Here is a 22,451-nt window from a genome sequence, read left to right as displayed (position 1 = left end):
GTAAATTTTTAGTGCTTGTGCCTCGAACATAAATGTAATATAGATAATATATCGTGGGTCGTACCTGATGTAGTTTTAACAATTTATTAAACCGAATTTTGTTGTGATGATAATGTTTGGTTTGCATGTATTTCGAGCCCCCAAGTGAAGGATCGCTCGTTGTGTATGCCCAGTTCAACATAGGGGATCGTGTATGGGATCTTTTTACAGTTTTTACTTCACATTAACTTTGTTATTTTATTGGAATTTGCAATTTATTATTACTATCAAATTTTACCTCTTGCAAGTATAAACAACGTTGGCATCAGTTTGTGAGGGGGGCCTGCCTCCACTCATCTTCAGATTTACAAAATAATGGACAAAGGAGTTAGTTGCTGTTAAAATTTACTGACTGGGCATTTCGATCATCCTTCCTTATAGTGCATTGCCACATCTGAACTCTTATCCATCCACAGTTTGGAGTACTGCTATCCTCTCGAAGCTGGAATGTCAAAAATACCCAACTGAGCTGTCAAAAGTTTCTTCCAAATCAGTCCTCAACGTTTTGAAATATCATCACTCTCTCACACACACACACACACACACACACACACACACACACACACACACACACACACACACACACACACACACACACACACACACACACACACACACACACACACACACACACACACAACAATAAGTTTCCAAGACTGATTTTTTTTTCTTGACAAGTGGCAGCACTGGCTTGGGTTTCGTAATCGGACATGTCTCGTAATCTTCATGTCAGTACTGTGTTCGCCGTTGCATAGATTGGTTGTGTTTTGTAGCTGTACTGGAGTTTTGCTGGAATTATAAGTGTTGCAATTGTTTTCTGAAGATGAACGCCAAAGTTACGGAACAGAGAATCATCAAGTTTTTGGTGAAGCTAAATGAAAGTGGCACGAACATTTTCTACAAGTTGAAACTGGTTGACGGGGAAAATGCAATGTCAAGACCATGTGTATTTGAGGGAATCAAGAGGTTTGTGGAAGGGAGAATGGACGTGAAAGATGACGTGTGGTCGGGATGCCCATCGATTGCAAAAAAAGGGGACAAAATGTCTAAAGGGTGAGAATGTTGGCCTAATATGACCGACATCTGAAACTCCAATGAAAGGAACTCATTTTGCATCCATAAAAGAGATCCAGAGAGCCACGACCTGGTCTGACACAATCTGACGTTTCCTGTATCTGTCGTATTTTCATTTGGAAAACACTACAGATCATGCAGTCAACACCATCCCTTCTGTCAAGCATGGTGGTGGCAGCATCATGTTATGGGGCTGCTTTTCATAAGCAGGGACTGGCAAGCTCGTCACAAACAGGTGCAAAGTACAGGAGAATCCCTCATGAAAACCTGCTCAAGTCAGCCATGAATCTGAAACTGCGTAGGAGATTCACATTTCAGCAGGACAATGATCTGAAGCACAAAGTTAGAGCCACACTGGAGTGGCTGAATAAGAACAAAATAAATGTTCTTGAGTGGCCCAATCAAAGTCCTGACTTGAACCCAATTGACCGTTTATGGCGAGACTTGAAGATTGCAGTCCATCGACGATCCCCATCAAACTTGTCAGAACTGGAGCAATTTTCACATGAATAATGGGCAAATATTTCACCATCTCACTGTCCAAAGCTGGTAGAGATCTACCCAAAATACTCAGAGCAGTCATTGCTGCAAAAGGTGTTTTCACCAAGTACTGACCGAAGGGGCTGAATGCTTTTACAAGTATTCATCTTGGGATTTTGATTCATCTTGAATTTTGATTTGTACACGTTTTTAACAGGTATTTCTGACATGTAACCTCCTTCAACTATAACAGTGTTTAGTTTGATCTCTTCAGTTATGAATAAAAAAGTTAATTTGCAAAAACTGTTTTCACATAATTCATAATTCATCTAAATGTGGCATTATTGGTAAGAGGTGAATACTTTTGCAGGTCCACTGTATATAGTAAACCACATTTTCAATTTAATCCACATTACAGTGAAACCAAGTGTTACAGACGGACAAGACACCACACACGTGACGTACGTACGTACGCACGCACATATGCACGCACGCACATACCTTCGCAGGTAGCAGACGGCTGAGGACAAAAATAATGATAAGAAGGGAAGCCAAAACTCCAAGCAAGATTCCAGACGTGTAGAAAAACGATGCACTCCTGTTGAGGTCAATGAGGCAAGAAAGGAGAGTTGGCAATGCAACTGGGAATGGTTATTCAAGTATATGCCAGTTGTAAATGTGAGATTACTGTGACTATAAAAAGTGCAAATTTGCAATCATTTCACAAATTTAAAAACACAGTCAGCAACAATGCAAAATTCTGACACAACGAATTGAAGCTCGTAATGGTGAAAAGGTTAAATTGCACGAATTGATGAAGATTCAATTTGTCTACATCTGGGAAATGATTCAGGATTATCTCTGAGATTGCATCGGTGCTTTAAATGATGCATTTTCTGATAAAGATTTCCTGATTAAGTGAATAACTACATAATAATGGGACTGAGACCTCTCATTTTGAAAGAAAAAATTGGTTGCACTTAAAAATAAAATAAATAAAACAAGACGCGAACCCAAATCCCACGTCAGGTAAAACCAAAACAAACGGTGTTTTGTAGCAAAATCATTATCAAAGTACAATGCGGAGCTTCCAGCAACTTGATGTCTGGCTCAAAAACCAATCACAAACAGGTAATCAAAGCACATTTTCTAAAGTATGCCTTCTCACCCAATCAAATGTTTGCCCTGTGATCATCCTGGCCACACACCTGCTCAAAGAATCCGCATAGAAGAACAATAGGAGTCCCAGCACGAGAGAGCCAATCAGCCACAGGTCAAACTCTGCACACATGCAAGCAATTTCTCAAAATGAAAACAGCCCACTAAAATTGACTGCCACTCAAATATGTATTAACTTTAGAGATTTACAAAATAATGGACATAAGAGTTAGTTGCTGTTAAAATTTACTGACTGGGCATCTCCATCATTTTTCCTTATAGTGCATTGCCACACCTGAACTCTTATCCATCCACAGTTTGGAGGAGTACTGCTATCCCCTCTAAGTTGGCATCCCTGTCTCACACCTTCACTCAGCTTGACACCATTGAAAACAAGGCCTTCAAGATCATTGGAACCTTCCACACTGAAGCTGAGTCGATGGGCCTATCACTTTCCCATCACATACAGGTCCATGGTCTCTGTTTTTTTACCACCTTCTTCCTGGTCTTGCACCCCTCTACCCTTTCTGTGCTTCGTCCTCCCCAGGTTTCCGCAAGGCATGCACAGTCCACTATCAACCCCCTTCTGGTGAAACACCAAAAAAAAAAAAAAAAAAAAAAAAAACAATCGGAATCACTGCTCACCTCCACTCATCAATTCCTCTATTCTCCCACCTACAATCTAATTCTTTCCTTGACGTTTAAGACAACTGTTCACCACCATATCAAATAATCCCTCATCCAAAACCATGACCTTTTCTACCCTTATTAACTCTCCTCAAGAGAACCTCTTTACAACTTTCTTGTTTTCGTTCCTGAGCACTTGCTTCTGTTTCCATCTTGTCCACCTCCTGTGTCCTGCCCTAGTTCTCACAATGACTTGTCTTCCCAAGTCTGTCTCTGTCTCTACCCTTTCCCTTAACCTCGCTGTTGTGTTTCCCCCTCTCCTTCTGCTGTTCGTTTTGTTCTGATCAGTTCTATTCTCGCTTTTCTACGAGCCTAGACTCTGCATTAAAAGAATTTAAAAAGCTTTTTTTTTTTCCAATTGTCCTTCAAACTGTCCATACCAGTAAAAGAGGTTTGCAGATTGCTCCTTTCAAATGGGATTAATAAATCAAGTTGCATCACTTAAACTACAGCCTTTCTCCACAGAAATGCCAAAGGTGTTTGGATGTACTGTCCAAATTGAGATTGATGATCCAATTTGAAGTGATACATTTCAATAACGATGAATCAGGCAATAACATGCAAGAAACTTGGTGGTGGACAAGGTAAACATGATCGTGTTGCTCTCATTCATGTTTGTTCGATTCACAGGGTGAAAATCGCAGCAGCCATGTGATGGGAATGGCGATCTGTCAATAATTTGATTTTAAGCCACAGAACTGTTCATGGCTTGTCATGGGCACCCTGACATTCCCTCAAAAGTATGGGCTTCTACCAGCACCCACCAAGAGTATGGTACACCCATCTTCACGTCCGTTGGCACCATGCTATTTCAATACATTGCCCATTATTTAGCATGTATAAAAAGTTAGGGGATGTATTGGATGAAAAATCAGTGGGTCTGTTCGATCCAAACTCTCCCTCCAGGGCTTCAAGCCACCAGTACACCATCTCCAATCATCCTCCATCCCAAGGCATGATCCTTATTACCCTCATTAACCAAATTACCCCACCCAATCTATTTGCAGGTTGCTACATTCTCCATCTTCTCCTCCTCCTGCTGTTTGATCCCCTTGTTACATCTGCAATTTGGCTTACCACCCTTATAGCTGCTGTCACCTTACTCTTCCATGGGCCTCGTTTTTTTGTTGTTTTATTGGTACTGTATTTCAAACTAGAAAATCGAATTTGATGGAATGCATCAATGGATGTGCCTCCACCCACATTCATTGTCAACAGTTACATTTTATTTCAAAGGTCACAGGAAACATTAAAGGTCACAGGAGAGAGTGCAAGAGAGAAAAGAGTCAAGTAGAAGAGAAAATATCAAATGCTTTGAACTGGAGTTATGATCTGCAAAATAATTTTCAATGGGCACATGACCTTTGCCCTGTTGAACCCAAAATTGAATCGGTTCCTACTTGTGCCAAGTTTGGTTGAAATCACTTTTGTGGTTTACAAGTTATTGTGGTAACAAAGATACTCAATTGAAAGTCACATGACTAAAGACCTTTGACTTTTTTGTATACATAGTCAAGGCTTCTGGAAGAGCGAGTATACTGAAGAGATAAGGACATAACAGGATGCAAAAGGAACAATAGAGGGGCACGCAAACCAAAACGAACAGAGGGGGGGGAGAGGGGGGACACCAACAGCAGAGTTGAAGGCTAAGATAGGAGACTGACAAACAAAGGGTGTGGGGAGGAATATTGAGCAGGGGGGGGGGATGCATAATGTGGACAAAGATGGATACAGAAGGAAACTCCAAGGAGGGAAAACTGGAAATTTGGATGGAGGAGGGAATTGGGGTGGGATTGGGCAGGTGAACGAGGGTAGAAATGATGAGGGTTTTGGAAACGCAAAATTGAATCCATTCATCATAGTACATAAAGTACTTGTACCAAGTTTGGTCACAATTCATTCAGCAGTTCACACGTTGAGACGGTAAAACGGCTCATGCAAATAAAAGCACTCTGTACATAGAACACCAGTCATACAATTATTCTCTGGTTCCTCTTCAAACCATTGAACAACACAGAATATGTTATAGAACATGATCAAAATCACAATTTTAAGGCTGAGGTTAAATGGGCAATCAGAGTTGAAAACCCATGTCACAAACGATTTGCACAACACAGCAACATAGACACTGATCTGCGCTTGCACATCGTCGCAAAGCAACAATGATAAATGTTCACGACACAATAAGAATCCAGGTTCAGGTGATCTCTTCCCATCTTGATATGAGAAATTTTTTTTTCAGAATAGGCCAGTTTCCTCTGCATTGTACACTCACTGATGAGTACAGAGCAGTCAGGTGACATCTGCCTGAAAGGGCTCAACATACATTGGCTGGCACCTCCGCTTTCTCCCTGCACCTAGACATGCTGGAGGCCATGTTAATTTTAGAACAGGTCCAGCCATCCAATATCCACAACAGATTATGTTCAGCAATACAAGCGATGGAGCAAGCGGAAACCTTTGGATAATTCTCCAGCATTTTGTCCTGCAATAGCAGCTCAGAAAGGGGGATGTTCTCCTTGTGCATTCACTGGAATGACCCGACTAGACCATCAATGTAGATCACTTTGGCAGCGCAGATCTTCACTGGTTTACCGTGTAAAATTATATAATTTTGTGCCCGTTTCAGAACTGTATTTTCAATGCATGTTCTCGCTGAATGGAACAAAGTTATTCGGCCGAGGCTGAGTGAAGCAAGGTCCAAGCCATTTAATTCCTGCTAAGTGAAACACTGCAACCCATGCCTGCAGAAAACAGAATTGTTTTTTTTTGGAACACCAGCCACATTTTCCACCCAATCATAATGTAATTTTGTATGAAGTGCACATCCAATCATAATAATACTTATATTATAATACATCCAATCATAATACTTTTACCATTGCACACATTTCTTATCGAGTCAACCTGGTTGTGGGAAGGTGCGCAGAGCACACCGCACAAGCGCAAACACGTCTACACTTGCCACAATAAATGATTCGAGGCCAAATTTTCTGAGTCGAGATGAAAAAAAAATTGGGAAAAGCCAGGAATCCCAAATCAATTTTTCACAACTTTCTAGGAAAAGATTTACTGGGAAGAAACACGACCTTGGGCTGTATTTGTTTGAAAGCTTTTCACAACTCAAGCTTGAGAAAATTAGGCTTGCACAATCTCGAATCTATCATACATGGTGTGTCAGTATTGCAAGCACAATTGCTGCCAGTGTGGTACAATGGACAACATAGAAGATGATTAGCACCAAAATATTATCCTGAAGCGTTTGGAACCCCCTCCCCCCCCCCCCTACATCCAATTTCTCAACAATCCTCTGGAAGGAATCCTTTCTTTCAAGCTTCTGGGTCTCACTATCTGCCATGATCTTTCCTGGGAAAGCCTCATTTCAAACCTGGCCTCCAAAACCAGTCGCCGACTGGGAATCCTTCGTCATGGAAAGTCCCTTCCTCGGCCCACCTGAGCTCCTGACCACATACAAAGCTTTCATCCGCAGCCTGATGGAGTACTGCTATCCCCTCAGGGCTGATGCTCCTGCCTCTCACCTTTCTCAGCTTCACGCTGTGGAAACCAAGGCATTTCGGATCATTGGCATCTCCCGCGATGAGGCTGAATCTTTGGGCCTCTCACTCTCTCACCGCAGGCAGGTCCGGTGGTCTTTCTGTCTTCTGCAGTCTCCTCTCCGGTCTCGCCCCCCCTGCTCTGTCTGCAATTTGTCCCCACCATATTGCTGCAGGGCGCTCAAGGTTCGCCAACAACCTCCTTCTGGTAAAACTACCAAAATCACGAATCGTTTCTCACCTTCACCCTTTCATTCCTCTTTTTCCCCACCTTTGGAACAAACTCCCTCACTCTGTTCAATCCCATTCTTCCCTCCAGGATCGTCCCCCATCCAAAACCTAGATCTTTTCTACCCCCGTTAATCCACCCCAAACCCACCTCCTCCAAAGTCCCTGTAATGTCCATCTTATATACCCCGTGTTCCCCACCCCATCCCTCTCCCTTCCACAGATCTCCTAATGTCTCTGTTCCCCACTGTTTTGTCCTTCCCACTCCTGCCCCTCTTGTCTCATGCCCCCCTTGATGTGTGTTGTGTGTTAGTTCCCATACGAGCCTCAACAAGGTATACAAAAAAAAAAAAAAATTCTGTATTAACCGAAATTTTCAGTGGAGTCCTTTTTCATCAAATTCACACAAGGGCCTCGGTCGACATTCCATAACATGGTCAAATGGTTGTGGACACTTATTACCTGGTTTAAGTTAGCATGCAGGAATTGGTCCTTTTCTCTGTTAGATTGATCAATAAGAGTTTTGTTTTTGTTTTAGTCATTGTAATGAAGATCTAATTGATCATTATAGTAGGACTGCGGGTCATGAAAATTACTGTTCATTGCACTGGCATTGCCTTGTATACAATGTGGTATTACCAGATCTAGAATTGTCACACTAGAAAAACTCCCTCAGATAACCTCTAAATGCATTAAAAAAATAAATGTGGGGGGGGTGGTATGGGAGGGGGTGTGGGGGGAAATAAACATTTCTAATGACACAAATTCACATCAAACTATTGAGTCTCTTGAGTTTACAACTTGAGACTCTTGCAACTTGAGTCTCAAGTTTCAAGTCATGAGTCTTCTTCAGCAGAAAATCGAATCAATTAGTTGGTCTGCTCGGTCAAGAGCCGAGACATTTTTGTGTCCAATTGAAATAAACTCAGTAAATTCTGAGATGCAGCACCTGATATGCAGCAAACCAAAGTAGCTGCTTTAAATTCAACTTAAAGCTCATAATTGACTTCCCTTCTCTCATGACATCCTTGCAACACTTTGAAATAACCCTGGATATATTTCACTGAATATATTTTGCATCTCAGCTTTGCTCAGACTTGCCAAAAACAAAAAGGTTTAAAAGCTCCAGGAAGTCTGTATGCATAAAATAAGATTTCAACCAATGTAAGAAAGACAGCTCATGAACAAGAGGAATGATAGGTGTGCGCAGGACATACTAGTGTGTACGACAGTTACGATGTACGTTTTGGCACTTTCCACCCTGAAGCAGGTTTGCTCGAATAGGTTGAGTGAGATGGACTCTTTATGGGTGCCACTGCGGAGTGCACTGGTCAACCAACCAAGCAAGCTCTCGATGTGCTCACTCACTTCCGTTGGATTTACACCCTTGCTCACCTTCACCGCAACCTGGCTCGAAATTCTCACCTGCAGAACAAGCAACATTTCATTTAAATAACAGGAAAATAGCCTGTGGATTTGTTAACCCCAAAACACCATTGCACAAAGTGTTCAGGCCAAACAACCACAGCATACTCCTTTGTAAACACACAAAAAACAACTTCTACATCTCACTTTGTATTGTCAACTCCATCACTGAACGTGGACAGAGGTTATGTTTTCGCCCTTCACTGTCAAAAAGTTATGGACGGATTCGAACGAAATTTGGTGAACATGTTGGGTGTGTGATGAGGATGAATCGATTCGATTTTGGGGAAGATCCAGATAAGAGGATGGTTTGAATTTTTTAAAAAGTGATTCTTCACCATTGAGAGATAGGACCAAACATGATATATAGCATGACATTTCAAAAGGTTGTGGAAGAGTTATGACAAAACTAGGTGGACGAGTTGGTTCGGTGACAAGAACAAGCCAATGAGGTTTTGGCTGAGGTCTGGATCCAGATCTGGCCCATTAGTGGGATACAAAATAAACTGTTCAGCCTGATGGGGTATGCACTCCACCGAATGGCACTCTAGTTCAACCTGCAGTTAACATTTGACCGTAATTGTGCTCGATTATCTGACCATAACAGAGTACTGTATTAACAAAAAAAATTATTGAACGTTTGCCCACAAATGCTCAACATATTTTGGGAAATATAAATCAAAATAAAATTTCAAGTCAACATCACTGTTCAATATATTGGGCTGGAAGAATCGATTTATAGATATGCACATTTGCCTTTGAGTTGTCTTGCTTCGGTTCAAATGTCAACCCAAATATAAACAGTCACGCTAGTGTTTAGCATGTGGGGTGAGGAATCAACGTGACTGTGCGTTATCCATCGGAAGGGTGTTAAGCTGGAGAACCCATCTGCCAGTACTGGTCGTAGGTGGACGTAAAATACCCCACTGGTTTTCACGAAGAGTAGGGGGGTTATCGTCAGCACGGTGCCGAAAATTTTTTTTCATATTCCGATCACCATTGATCGACCGTTACGCCTGACCAGCGATAAGCATTTCCGAGTTGACCCCACAGGGTAGTCGTAGTAGTAGTAGTAGTAGTAGTAGTAGTAGTATTGTTGTGGTGCCGGGTCTCGGTGGCGAGCACGACCGCTAGGGGGAGCAGTAGAGTCGGCTCCACCGAACACACCGGAATTTAGGTTGTGACCCTCGGATAAGTCTGAAGGTACGGGTGCCTTCCAGGACCATGAATCGCCAATAATTCGACCGCGTGGAGTAGGGTTAATTGCCAACTTCAATATACCTAAGTACCCACGCGGCAAAGCTTACCGGGGAATTCACACCCTCGGCAGGCCTCGAGCGGAACGAGCCGTTACTGTGCTCGAACCGTGTGTAACTCGAGCGGATGGTTACCGAGGCCCGTCGGTCCAAATGTAGAACCACGGCAACGGCCTTCCTAATGCCCAATGCACACCGTGGCAAACCAATGGCAGAAATGACAAAGAACGAGCTGGTACATTCAACAAGAGGGGAATTTATTAACAACACTTTATTTGTGTGGATGATCCCTTCATTAAGGGCCCAGAAGCTGTCATGAAAGTTCCTCCTCACGATTGAGATTGCTAACACTGCTGCTCTCTGAAAAATGGCGCCGGCTTCTTCCCAGATGGCACAACACGAGGCTTCGAGGTGCGGTCTCACATGACCCAGCGGAACAATCAATGGCCAGCATCTTGCACCATCACACGAGCAAATTAATCTCAGCACGAACACGAGAATCGTGGAGCCTTCTTCACCACGTCAATGGAAAGCCAGCCGCAATTCCCTTCTCCTCACTCGCTTTTCTTTTGTGTCCCACACCTACTGACCCTCACTCCATCTCTTCTCTTCTCTCTCACATCACGCCCCATCTATCATCCATCCCATGGGCGTGGTCTCGCTAGTTGGCATTTCTGGAGGTGGGGTTGTCGTCTTCTTGACACGTTTGACTCGGTTTTTGTTTCAAGGACGCGATTCCTTTTTAATCGCCTGTCTTACAAATGCAAAAACATATGAAAAGGTCACAGGGGGCAATTAGCCTTATCCCTACCTAATTAACACAGCACCACCCCCCCACCCCCTTCAGTAACACTTCAGCTGACAGTTTCCTGACTTAAATTTCATCAAAATGTCTCCTACCCACCCACAGTCCATGCTACCCTATACAATCCTACCTTTGCTAATTAAATTCCTCCATCTACCCCACAAACACAACAATAATATCACGTCTGAGTACCTGTTAATACAGGATTCCTCCTAGCCGGGGCCTGTCGTCCCGATAGATTGTCGAAACGGTCCTTTACGCTTACGGCACTGTGTTCAATAATTACTCTACTGTGCCCCAAGGTCACCAAAATGAGCTGAAATCAATGACAAACACACAGAAGCCACATGGCTGAAACACATTTTCTTACCTTTTAAAGGATTTATTGGAAAAGCAAAGTACAGGGAAGAGGGTCGACAAGATGCTTTAATAAATGGAACAAACCAAGCGAGGCAAAAGACACAAAGAGTATAATGGGAATAAGCAAACTTATATACAAGAAGGAGAAATAAAACGCAAAACCTAACCCAATGGGCGCCACAGATCACACTCATACAACAAGACAATAATGCAGGCGGGACTTCCCTTTGTCGACAATGAACGGGGTGGACGCAGGACTCAATGCAGTAAGCTTTAGAAAACAGGAGCAAGACGAGAGCCAGTGACGATGGCGTCCAGAGACCAAGTGAAGCAGCCAAGAGCAGGAGCAGTGACGAGTAAGCCTTCAACCAGGTCACGTGGTCGTCTTTGTCCTTTTACCCGAGGCCTCCTGGTTGGGACTTATTCTTCCTCCGCACAGTGCTTCTTTGCACTCCGAGCATGTGGAGCTCTCCTGTCTGAGGTCTTTCTTTAACCCCCTCGAAAGACAGGGTGATACTAGCTTAGGTCTATCCCAAAGCTTCCACAAGACCACAAGAACATCTCCCTCACTCCTCCGTGGACAACTTTCTCCACCTTATTGCACACGAGCCTCTCCTAGTTCTCTCTGGTTGACCGAGTTCTTTTTTTCCTTCTGGGCGCCACCTACGGCAGCAGCTCAAAAAAAAAAAAAAAGTACATTTCCACTTTCGGCTCCACAGCACACTGAGGCACCATGGCTGCCACACAGGCCAGAGATATCGTAATCGGCCAGTAGCACACCTGTGATACATCGCAGTCCTCACCTTGCCCCACCTTCAAACAAGAGGTATTTCCGCATTCATAATCAATCTGTCTGCCCTGTCTATAAATTACATACACTGCCTCTCAGCATCACACGTAACAAACAATTTACTCCGACATATCCCTGTTACATAGCAATCTAACCTACATGAAACATACTACACTTACCACAGTCTAGCTATGGATCACTACCCCCCCCCCCCCCCACACACACACCTCAACATGTGTCTCTGTCTCTACTTTGGTAGGAAGTTGTCAAATAAACTCCTATGAATTAGATCAAACAACTTTTTGTCTTAATGCTTACAAGCAGGGGATACCCAGTGTCGGAGATACCCAGCACTGCTCAGCTGGGTGAAATTTTCCCGGCAGTGGTTTCAGTACGTGTTGGACATTGAAAAGCTATGGAGTTATTGGCTTCATGGCCCACATCCCAAATATACACTTCATAGCAGCCTTTGATGGCTCCAAAGCAGACGTCAAAGGCCAATGTGCGAATAACAGGCACGATGGCAACCATATGAAGCCGATGGGTCAAAAAGGAATAGTCAAGTTGAACCTTCTGCCAACTTCACCCTCAGAGCATGTGGCAAATTTGGCGGTGTAATATTTTGCACAAGTACTGTTAAACTGAAGGTTTTGGAAGCACAAACAAAAAGTATTTGTGTTCTAAAGCACTCAAGTATATAATTCAATTGACTAAAATAAGCTCGAATGAGCTAAGATCCTTGTCTTCTTAATGATGACATCATAAAAACGAATATGACATCATTGTGATGTATCAGGTTTGTGATAAATTATCTGTGCTAATGCCCGGCTTGATTCCCGCAAACAAAATTCAAACAGCTTGCCTAGTTTCGGAGATAATGGCATTGGCGATTTCCATTAGCGGCGATATTATGACGTCAACATTTTTTCTTGGAAGAATTTCCAAAATCGGAGATGGTTACTGCCTGCGCGTGGGCTTTCTGCATATACATGGTAAGTTTCATGAAGATCCGATGAAAACTCTGGGTTGTGAAACAAAAAATGTCAAAAAATAGGAATGACGTCATAAAAATTGATATGATGACATAGTGATGTATCATATGTGCGGTAATTCATCTCTGCTAATGCCCTGTTCGATTCCTGCAAACAGAATTCAAAAAGCTTGCCTAGTTTCGGAGATAATTTTTTAGGCGATTTCCATGAGCGGAGATATTTTGACGTCATAACTTTTTTTTCTAGGAGGAATTTTCAAAATCGGAGATGGTTACTGTCTGTGCAGTGTACTTTTACATGTATACGCTAAGTTTCAGGAAGTTTCGATGAAAACTGTAGGCTGTGAAACAAAAAAAAGTCCACAAGAACAACAACGCGAGTAAGACTTAGAGATCCTCCACGAGGATCTAAAAAAAAGTTCCAAAGGCTGCAGAAACCCCCCACCAAAACAACGCATTTATTCAGAGGTTGTCACACCCTCATTACATTACATTAGTTATTCGTGCCCGTTTGTGTCAATTATGCCGTCCCATTATTGATGACGTGATGCAACACCCTGCCTGTAAAGCACCAATCAGACAATTAATGGCTGGGTCAGGAATCAAACCCAGAATTGACAGCTCAGAAGTAAATGTGCTACTTCTACCATCCTATCAAACAGATCAAAACAAACAAAAAAACACACATCCGTACAAGCTCCTCTACGAGATATTAACAATATAAAAACACCTCAGATTCCAAAATGGAAATCCACACAACTCAATTTCGAGTAATACACACAAGGCTCTCATAAAAAAAAAAGTTTAAAATTTTTTTAAGCTTCAAAGTAACACAAGTCACACTTACGTGCACTGTGGTCCACAGGTCTCTCACGTGGACTTTACCCGGGTTGTAACAAAAGATCTGGGAATGATTGTACTGAGCACTGGAGATGTTATCTAGATCTGCAAAGAAAAAATAATCATAAAGAACACAAAAAACAAACAAAGAAAAGTCATCATAAATCAAAAGAAAAGTGATAATGCTCCTGCAAGCTCAGGTCGATTTGCTCCGACGAAGGGTCGCCGTACGAAACTTCGGCTTTTCTAAGCTTCCCATGGCAGTTAGCGTAACTATCAACACTGTGTTGATTCCTTTCCATTCCCAAACTAGAAGGGCACTTGGTAGAGGGAATACCTCCACCACACAATGCCTGATCCAATAGAGCATATCGGGCCCAAGAAGGTAATATTCTACTGCATGACGATGCCTCATTCACTGCTCAAATCCTCATTTTGATGGTTTCTTCCAAGAAAATCAGATTCCACTACAGATGGCCATTCAAGTTGCACATGAACAGGAAGGGTCAACGCTTGTAGCAAGGTATTATGTACACATTTAGGACACGGGGGACCAAAAAATGAAAGTCATATGAAATTAACAATTTGATCAGTGTTCATTCAGGATATATATATATATATATATATATATATATATATATATATATATATATATATATATATATATACATATAAATATACATATACATATACATATACATATACATATACATATATATACATATATATATATATATATATGCACATAAAAACTTAACCATAGAAATACATGCTGTGATGAACCAAACTAACATCTTAGGATTAAAAGTGCAGATTTCCTAAAAACGTTACGTAATTCCTAACGACCTTGTTCTGTATACTGAACACAAACTGGCCTTTGGTATTGATTTTTATATCATAGGGCCAACTTGGTAAACTTATTCTATGGTTATAAAATCAAGCTTATAGCTACCAGAAATTTTGTAGCAGCTTGGTAAATGCAATTTGTTATGTACTTCCTAACATTTTTGACCCAATTATGGAAGTGAACCTAAAAACTGTTCTGTAGTAATGATCCATGTTGAAACTTGCCATTTTAAATCATCACTTTATGCAGAAGTAAATTGCTATTTAAGATGTTCTATCAGATGCATTTCAAATTTCTGGAATAAGATTTTGTAAGCTTCATTATGACTGGGGGAAATTTTGCAAAATCTGAGATTTTACACATTTGAAGGTGCTAAGATATGCAGAAGGTCATAAGAAATGTACTGTTTCGAGGAATTGTTCTATTCTTATGTATAATGATATATATCAAACAAAAAAAATGCATTTTCAACCAATTTGGACAACATATACAATCATACATGTAACCCATTTCTAAAAAATGAGCTATAAAAATGGAAAAAAAATAGCCTGTGTTTGGATTTAAAAAAAAAAAAAACATGCTTTGTAAGCAACTATATCCATAGGACCCATAGCAAAGTATACATTTTCTGAAAGCACAGACACTTGGGCATTATATAACATTAAGATTGTTTATCTTATTAAAACTGGGTTCAATTTCTAAGCTTTCTCCTCATTTAGGACCACAGTGTACACAATACCATGCTACAAGCCTCAAGAAAGCTTATCTTGTTCATATTTCCTCAAAGAAGCTGAAGATTCCATTGCATCGTACACACACAATACAAGGCTTTTGAACAGGTACAACAGACAGATACAATGAAACATGGACAGGAAGGAGTGGTTTCCAGCGGTTCCCCCCAAAAATGGAGGCAAATACGACGTCTGCGTACATACTTTGTGAATGCGTGTGCGTGGGCAAATTATGACACAAACAGACGAGCATGGCATGTGTCCAACAGATCAGGTTTCCTCTTCCTTACCACCTGTTTATCAGTCCATCACCTGCCAGCGAGAGAGGGTGTTTTGCAATTGTGCACGTGTGGCGTGTATGAATGTCCAGAGCACAACTTTTTTCTTCTTTTTTTTTTTTTACAATTTGAGCTTTAGTTATTACTTGGAGTCCTTGCTCAATGGGTGATCTTGTTCCAAGCATGCAACACGTTCTTCTGGCAAACACCTTTATTTGGGCGTTGTATAGGCAACTGACAGCTGCCACAATGGCTCACAATTTTTTTTAAAAAAACAAGAACAGCAATCAGAGATTGCAGACCCTTGCCAAAACTGCTTTTGTGTAGAGTTTGTGTACTGGTATGTTTATGTAATTTATGAGAGAACTAGAACTGCCACTTTACAAATGCTGGCAGTGATGACCGGGTACCAAGATGTTCCGCTTTCATCTGACACCTGACCATGACGTTTTTTTAAATTATTATTATTATTCATAATTCAATTGAATTTACAATGAGATTCAAATGAATTCAATTCGAATCAAATCAAATGGAAGACCAAATAGGTACAGTCCTGCATTGGAGTCATCAGAAGAAAACCAACCAAGCAAAAAGCAAAAACGAAGTCATCAGCAGGAACCTGAATAGAATTCACATTTCAGCTGCTACTCCTCTACCCTCAAACCCATCCAGGAACAGCCAAATGAGCCTTATTAATAAATAAAGAAAAACAGCCAATATAATTTTTTAAAAATAATTCTGGCTGCCAGACTATGCTTCCAATCCAAGTCGAAATTTAAAACAAGTATTCCCCATCACTATGAGATAAAAAAAATGTGAAGTTTCACATTGATTGATTAAGCGGTTCCAGAGAAAACATTATTTTTAATTTTCTTCAATCCAATATGGCCGCCAAACCATGTGAACTATCAATTATTCCTAAACAAACTTGTACGCCCATGGGTTGGGGAACATTTGTGTAAAGGTTCCCCTCAATTTGTCCAGCCATTCTGGAGAATAAGATTTTTATTGGTTTCAAGGTACATCAAATATGACTGCCAAACTATGTGACCAATTACATGTGTGAAGCTTTTGTTCCTCATGGATAGGTGGTCATACGTGTAAAGTTTTGCCTCGATCTGTTCAGCCATTTCAGAGAAGAAGATTTTTGAAGTTCGTTTTTGTTTTTTAAACAATATGGTTGCCGAATCACATGTCCGATGACATCATCATGTTTTTGTGTGATCATTTTATCCCTGGATGACCCTCAACATCTTTCAAACTGAGCAGATGTGGTGTTCTACATATACAATTATGATGTCATAACGAAGGCACCAATGACGGCATCAACCCCCCCCCAAAAAAACCACACATTCCCCTTCTGACAGTCCCAGCTATACATGCTACACATTTAAGTCGAGTACATGCCGTGTGCCAAGCTTCAATTTTTTCCCTTGGTGCGGTTTCAGATAGAGGTCCAAAGTTTATCCATCTTTCCAACATGGCTACGACACCACGTGACCTATGACATCATAATTATGATTAAAGCATTCTACATGAGCAGTCGCACCAATGGTGAAAATTTCGTCTCAATCTGACAAGCGGTTGTGGAGAAAAACATGAAAGTTCTGTGCGGACAAACAAACAAACGACAGACAAACAGACACAAACGCAATACCCTCTTTGAAGGAGAGGGTAAATTACATATATTGTATTAAACCTGGGTTACTTTCATGAGGTGAAAACATACCTACTGCTAAAAATCAAAACACCTCACTGCACTGGAAAACGTGGGGACAGGAATACTGCACTATAAAGGGTGGGGAGTTATAATACCCTATCCCAGCTATACATGCTACACATTTAAATAGAAAATTTGCTTCTCCACCCCTCCCCCACACCCCACCCCAAGACCATCGTTAAAGATAAAAACACCCCTTTGACTAATTGGGGTTATGCTGAACCTTTGCAGCAAGTCTGGATGCAATCAGCACAGAATTGTGTGAGGAGGAGTGCAACAAACAAACACACAAACAAACAAACCAGTCCATGAATTTTAGCAAGAATCCTCTCTGGGGTATATAGATTACAGTAGATCTCAGCTCAGGCCTCAAGAATGTTGGGGTTTCGTGTTAAACAGCAGTAGCGATTGTTTAAAAATGTAAACATACCAGTTTGTGGGGGGGTTATACTTCCAGTAGGGGTGCTGGCGCTTCTGACAGTTTATAGCCGGGTCGAGAATTGAACTGAAACGTTACGATAAGCTATTTATACAAGTTACCAGGCATTTCTCAGAGGAGGACAAACAACCCTTGGGGAGAGGGGATATTATTGGTATCCATCCATCCATCCATTGAGACCATACTCTGTGCAGGGTGTTGGTGCTGCTTAAGCAGTTTCCTTGGCTATTGGGCACAATCCTGGACGGGTCGCCACTCCAACACAGAATACCAGCAAGCTGGCACTCATTTTGCCGACCTCGGAAGGATGACAGGTCGAGTTAACCCCACCTGGTATTAATTCAACAGCTGAGCGGGATTTGAACTCAGACACGAGGATCCCAAGCCCACCAACCGAACCATGAAGCAAATACCAGACATATTATTGGTATGAATATTGTTCATTAATAAATATCCTAACATGATATACACCTTAACACAGATTTCGCTGAAGTTGGAAAACCCCCTTGGGTAAGAGGGTGGGAGATGGTTGCTATAACCTCAATCGCATGACCCTTAGTAGTCCTGTCAAATTTGGTTGAGATTGGATAACTAACGACCAAATGTATTATAGTAAAAAATTCACACACCAAATTGCATATTTTAGTACGATGTGTCCCTGGAGAAGCGTAAAGAGGCACCTCTGTGCCAACTTTAATCTGTCTCGACTTAAGCACAAGGGAATAGATTGACCCCTTAAAACATGGACTGGGCCCAAATCAAATCAAACTCGACCCCACACGGCAGACATTCCCACCTAAAAGCGACGTTGAAAGATGGCAAAAGGTTCCACCAGGAATGACCCAATATCCAGCTTCGAGTTAAGTTTTTTTTTTTCTTTTCATTTTGACCCCATGACATGAAGTCCTCACCCCCTGGTGCATGAACCAGGGATCAAAAAAAAAAAAATATATATATATATATTACATTTTTCATGCCGCTCCCAATGTTGATTGCATATTAAAAATTCCATCAAAAAATGCTTAAAATGTGTGCGTAATAGTATTTTGGGGGAATTTGACCTTTTGACACTACGGGGCCAAAATGATACTGCTCTGCACTTTCGTGCTATATGGTGAACACAACTTCCAAGCTTGGCGAATTTCTACCCAACCATTTAGGAGATAGTGTGATGGACAGACAGACTGTCCAACCGACCCGATTAGAATATTCCCCCATTTACCTCATAAAAAAGCATAAGGATAATAATTGCGGTCTTGGTCACCATCTTTCGTATGCAGCATCATTGGATGAGGGAGTGGTTGTGCTGCTGAAGCAGTGTCCCCAGTGAGTTTAGACTCACTTAGAGTTTAGGGCAGGAATTTGTCATTTGTTCATGGTGCTGGTGGTAGCAAGGATGTCACACACGATTCTCTCAGCGTGGGAGTCTCATGAGTGGAGGCCAATAGGCCGACCACATGCCTCGTGGCAGCAGCAGGTTGAGCGGCATCCCAAGGAGATGAGGATGGGCCAGGCATCTGCCTGGGGGATGGCCAGACGGAGGCCCCTGGAGTACCGGTGGAAAGTGGACGCGGCGACACGCTGCTTTGGCGTATGCTCCCATACCTGACCTGACGGTAGCTTACCTACTCTTCGCGAAATATGCCATGGGACACTGGCGGGAGGGGGGGGAGTGGGGAGGTGGCGAATGGGGCGGCCTCCCGGAGCGGCACTTTTGGGGTGCTGCAAATTTGATTTGTTGCATCTATCATCTACCACTATTGACACTTCTGAGGGTATGTTCCCTTGGCGTTTGAAAGCGCAAGCACAGGGAGGGGTTGAACTGTGCAAATGGCCCCACCCTCCATATGTTGATCAATGATTGTTGCTAACGATCTCAAAGAAAGGGGGCGGGCAAAAAGGATTGCATGGCATGCTGGGAAACTAAACTTGAAGAGGCGGCAGCGAGGCATTCGCATCTCATTCTAGTTCGCTGTTCGTCTCATTCCAGTTCGCTGTTCATCACAATCCTGTGTTCATGGCTCATTCCAGTTGGCCGTTCCAGTCTCATTCTAGTTCGCTGTTCGTCTCATTCCTGAGTTCGTGGCTCATTCCAGTTCACCATTCCACTCTCATTCCTGTGTTCGTAGCTCATTCCAGTTCGCCGTTCGTTTCATTCTTGTGTTCGTAGCTCATTCCAGTTCGCCGTTCCTGTTTCATTCCTACATTTGTAGCTCATTCCAGTTCGCCATTCTCATCTCATTCTCGTGATCCCATCTCAGGGGCGTACCTTGAGATTAGACTAGAGTATTTGGCACCTGAGGCTGACCCCGTTACTTTCCCCCCACCCCCGAGATAAATAATTAAAAAACATTAATACACAAAAAAAAAAACACATGTTTGAAAGTAAAATTTCAAGCGAATTACAGTACTGTACCTGTAAATAAGAAAATGGATTTTAATTGGTGCAAACCATTTCAAAATACCTGATGTCCTTCCTTCCATCCGTACGTCTGTCCGTCAAAAATGAAGAACCTTTCTAACGCAGCATGTTTTATTCGATAATAGTTTCTTTAGTTTTTCTTGTTGTATATTTGCATCAGGAAAGGAAGGTCACCCCACCTGTTGGGGAAGTAACTGCCAGCCCCCCACGAGGACACTTTTTAAGCGATGCAGCTTCTTCATGGCACAGCTTCCTTCCAACACGATGAGTTTTTTTTTCCAGGATGTTTGACAAAAATAACAAAAAATATGTATATATATATATATATATATATATATATATATATATATATATATATATATATATATATATATATATATATATATATATATATATATATATATATATATATATATATGGTAGGGGGGGGGGTCCAAAAAAAAGGAAACTTCAAAAATCTTACTTGAAAATGTACTGTACCTGTACTTAATTTAATTCGTCATCAAGTTATTTCATTCGGCTTTTTGTATAATCCAGCATGCGAGTTGCGAGGGGGCGGCAATTACACACGTCACCTGAGCGGCATTTTCCCTTGATACGCCACTGCCGTGGGATCTTTAAGATCTACCAACTTGCGTCGGCAGACAGTAAGTCCAGCTTAACGTCCATCTGAGGGACGGCACAAGCATTGATGAATCGCCCCACCTGTGACACACTGGGATGACACGTTATAGCTGGGTCGGGATTCAAACCAAGGATAGACGACTGAGAGGCTAGTGTGCATACCTCGAGGCCACCTTGACATCCCTGGGATCTTGATGTATTGCACATGGGTAAAATTTTTAAGAGACGACATCAGACATGAAGGAATTGTGTGGATTACAATGTGTTAAAAAAAAAGAGGAAAGCCAAAGAAAGGAGAAAAAATAAATAAATAAGACAACATGGCATCGAGACACAGTGGGAAATGTTGGGGGCAGTCACTATGCAGAGTCAAGGCAACAACAGCCACATAATCTGAAAGAACTATGTGACGCACTCTGTGAATAGCAGCAGAGAATCCTACCTCCAACAAAAATACTCAATCAGGTCATTCCCTCCACTACCAAAAGTAATAGGACACAATACATTGTCATATCAATACGCTAAGCCATAGTTTGTGAACGTATCTCCTCCGAAACTGTCAGACGGATTGTCGCCACTTTCGGCATGTGGGTGCTCTGTGGTCTAATGAACAGCATGGGCTTTGTGGGATCGCGCCAGACGGACAGGTTTGGGAATTTTTGGCGATTTTATAATTTTTACATTCGTTGGCATGGCGACGTGTGACGTCACCGCTGAGGCGTAATGACGTCATGACATCATCGGTCATTCGCTGACGTCATTACGTCTGTCGTCGACAGACCGCCACCGCTGAGAGGCGTAACGCCACTCCGAGAAAACAGGGTCTGCGATGTAAAACCCTCTTCTGCACATGCTGACCACCTCAGAAGGTGAATTTGACACATAAAATGCAACAACACCTGATATATTGACGTCCTAACGAACCCTCACTTTAGAAACTTCACGCGGAGCGTGGGTTTGGAGAGAGTTGCTCGTTGATAATTACGGAACGACTGGCTTGGCAAGCGCTAGCTGGCTGCTTGCTAACTGAACACACCACTGGTGTCAAGGCCCATCTCAGGTCGGTCCAATAAGCCTTCGTCACCATTTCAGTGAAGAAGAATATTAATTTTTTTTATCATTTAAAACAGGAACAAATTGCGGAGATTTAAAGTCCGTCGTTTCCCCAAATGCCGTCCATCGAAACTCTCCAACAACACCTCTCTAACCTCTCTCTCCTCTCTCTCTCTTCTCTCTCTCTCTCTTCTCTCTCCTTCGCGTCACAATTAATACAACAACAAACGCAGGACACGCATAAAATTGGTGCCGAACAGCAAAAACCGCTTTTCCATTGGTATTTCCACACAGGAATATCATCACGGACTCCTGAGGAGCTGTTTCTGGGACTTACACACAATGCCGGCCGTTGTCGCACTCACTGCTTGTAATAAAGCCGCCATTGCGGCGGCAAACACGAGCCGCGACATGAGGAAGAGGGTTCGCCACACCACGTGCTCACGGCACGAGCGAATCGCTTCAACTCTCCCGCCTCACGCTCGAGCCCGTTTCCACAGCAGGAAATGGCGCGAAGAGGAAGACGCCCAAACTTCCTTCCTTAAACGCGGCGTTTCTCGTCCGACCGTTTTGTTCGTTTTTCGTCAATTCTTCCGACGCTCTTAACATCGCAAAGTAGGCGTGACGTTTATAGCGTGATAACTTTAACT

The 22,451-nt window shown here is 42.2% G+C and overlaps 1 protein-coding gene across 4 annotated transcripts in view; it reads right to left on the bottom strand.

Annotated features, from left to right (window-relative positions):
* LOC147029708 (nuclear envelope integral membrane protein 1-like) overlaps positions 1 to 22,451 on the bottom strand; it is a 77,361-nt gene extending 54,910 nt beyond the window's left edge. For 2 of the 4 annotated variants that reach the window (XM_085872969.1, XM_085872972.1), the window contains exons 1-5: positions 22,139 to 22,442; positions 13,695 to 13,792; positions 8,438 to 8,645; positions 2,802 to 2,874; positions 2,095 to 2,191 (exon numbers count right to left, since the gene is read on the bottom strand). In XM_085872969.1, coding sequence (XP_085729095.1) covers positions 2,095 to 2,191; positions 2,802 to 2,874; positions 8,438 to 8,645; positions 13,695 to 13,792; positions 22,139 to 22,214 — 552 coding nt within the window. In that variant the 5' untranslated portion in view covers positions 22,215 to 22,442. Of the gene's footprint in view, positions 1 to 2,094; positions 2,192 to 2,761; positions 2,875 to 8,437; positions 8,646 to 13,694; positions 13,793 to 22,138 lie in introns of all 4 variants that reach the window. The other 2 variants (XM_085872971.1, XM_085872970.1) reach the window with 2 other exon arrangements.

Source organism: Eptatretus burgeri, chromosome 3 (assembly GCF_056783735.1).
Source record: "Eptatretus burgeri isolate ZD-2024b chromosome 3, Ebu_testis_v1, whole genome shotgun sequence".
NCBI classification, from domain to species: Eukaryota; Metazoa; Chordata; class Myxini; order Myxiniformes; family Myxinidae; genus Eptatretus; species Eptatretus burgeri.
The sequence above is the reverse complement of the archived record's forward strand: the minus strand, read 5'-3'. Positions and strand labels throughout refer to the sequence as shown.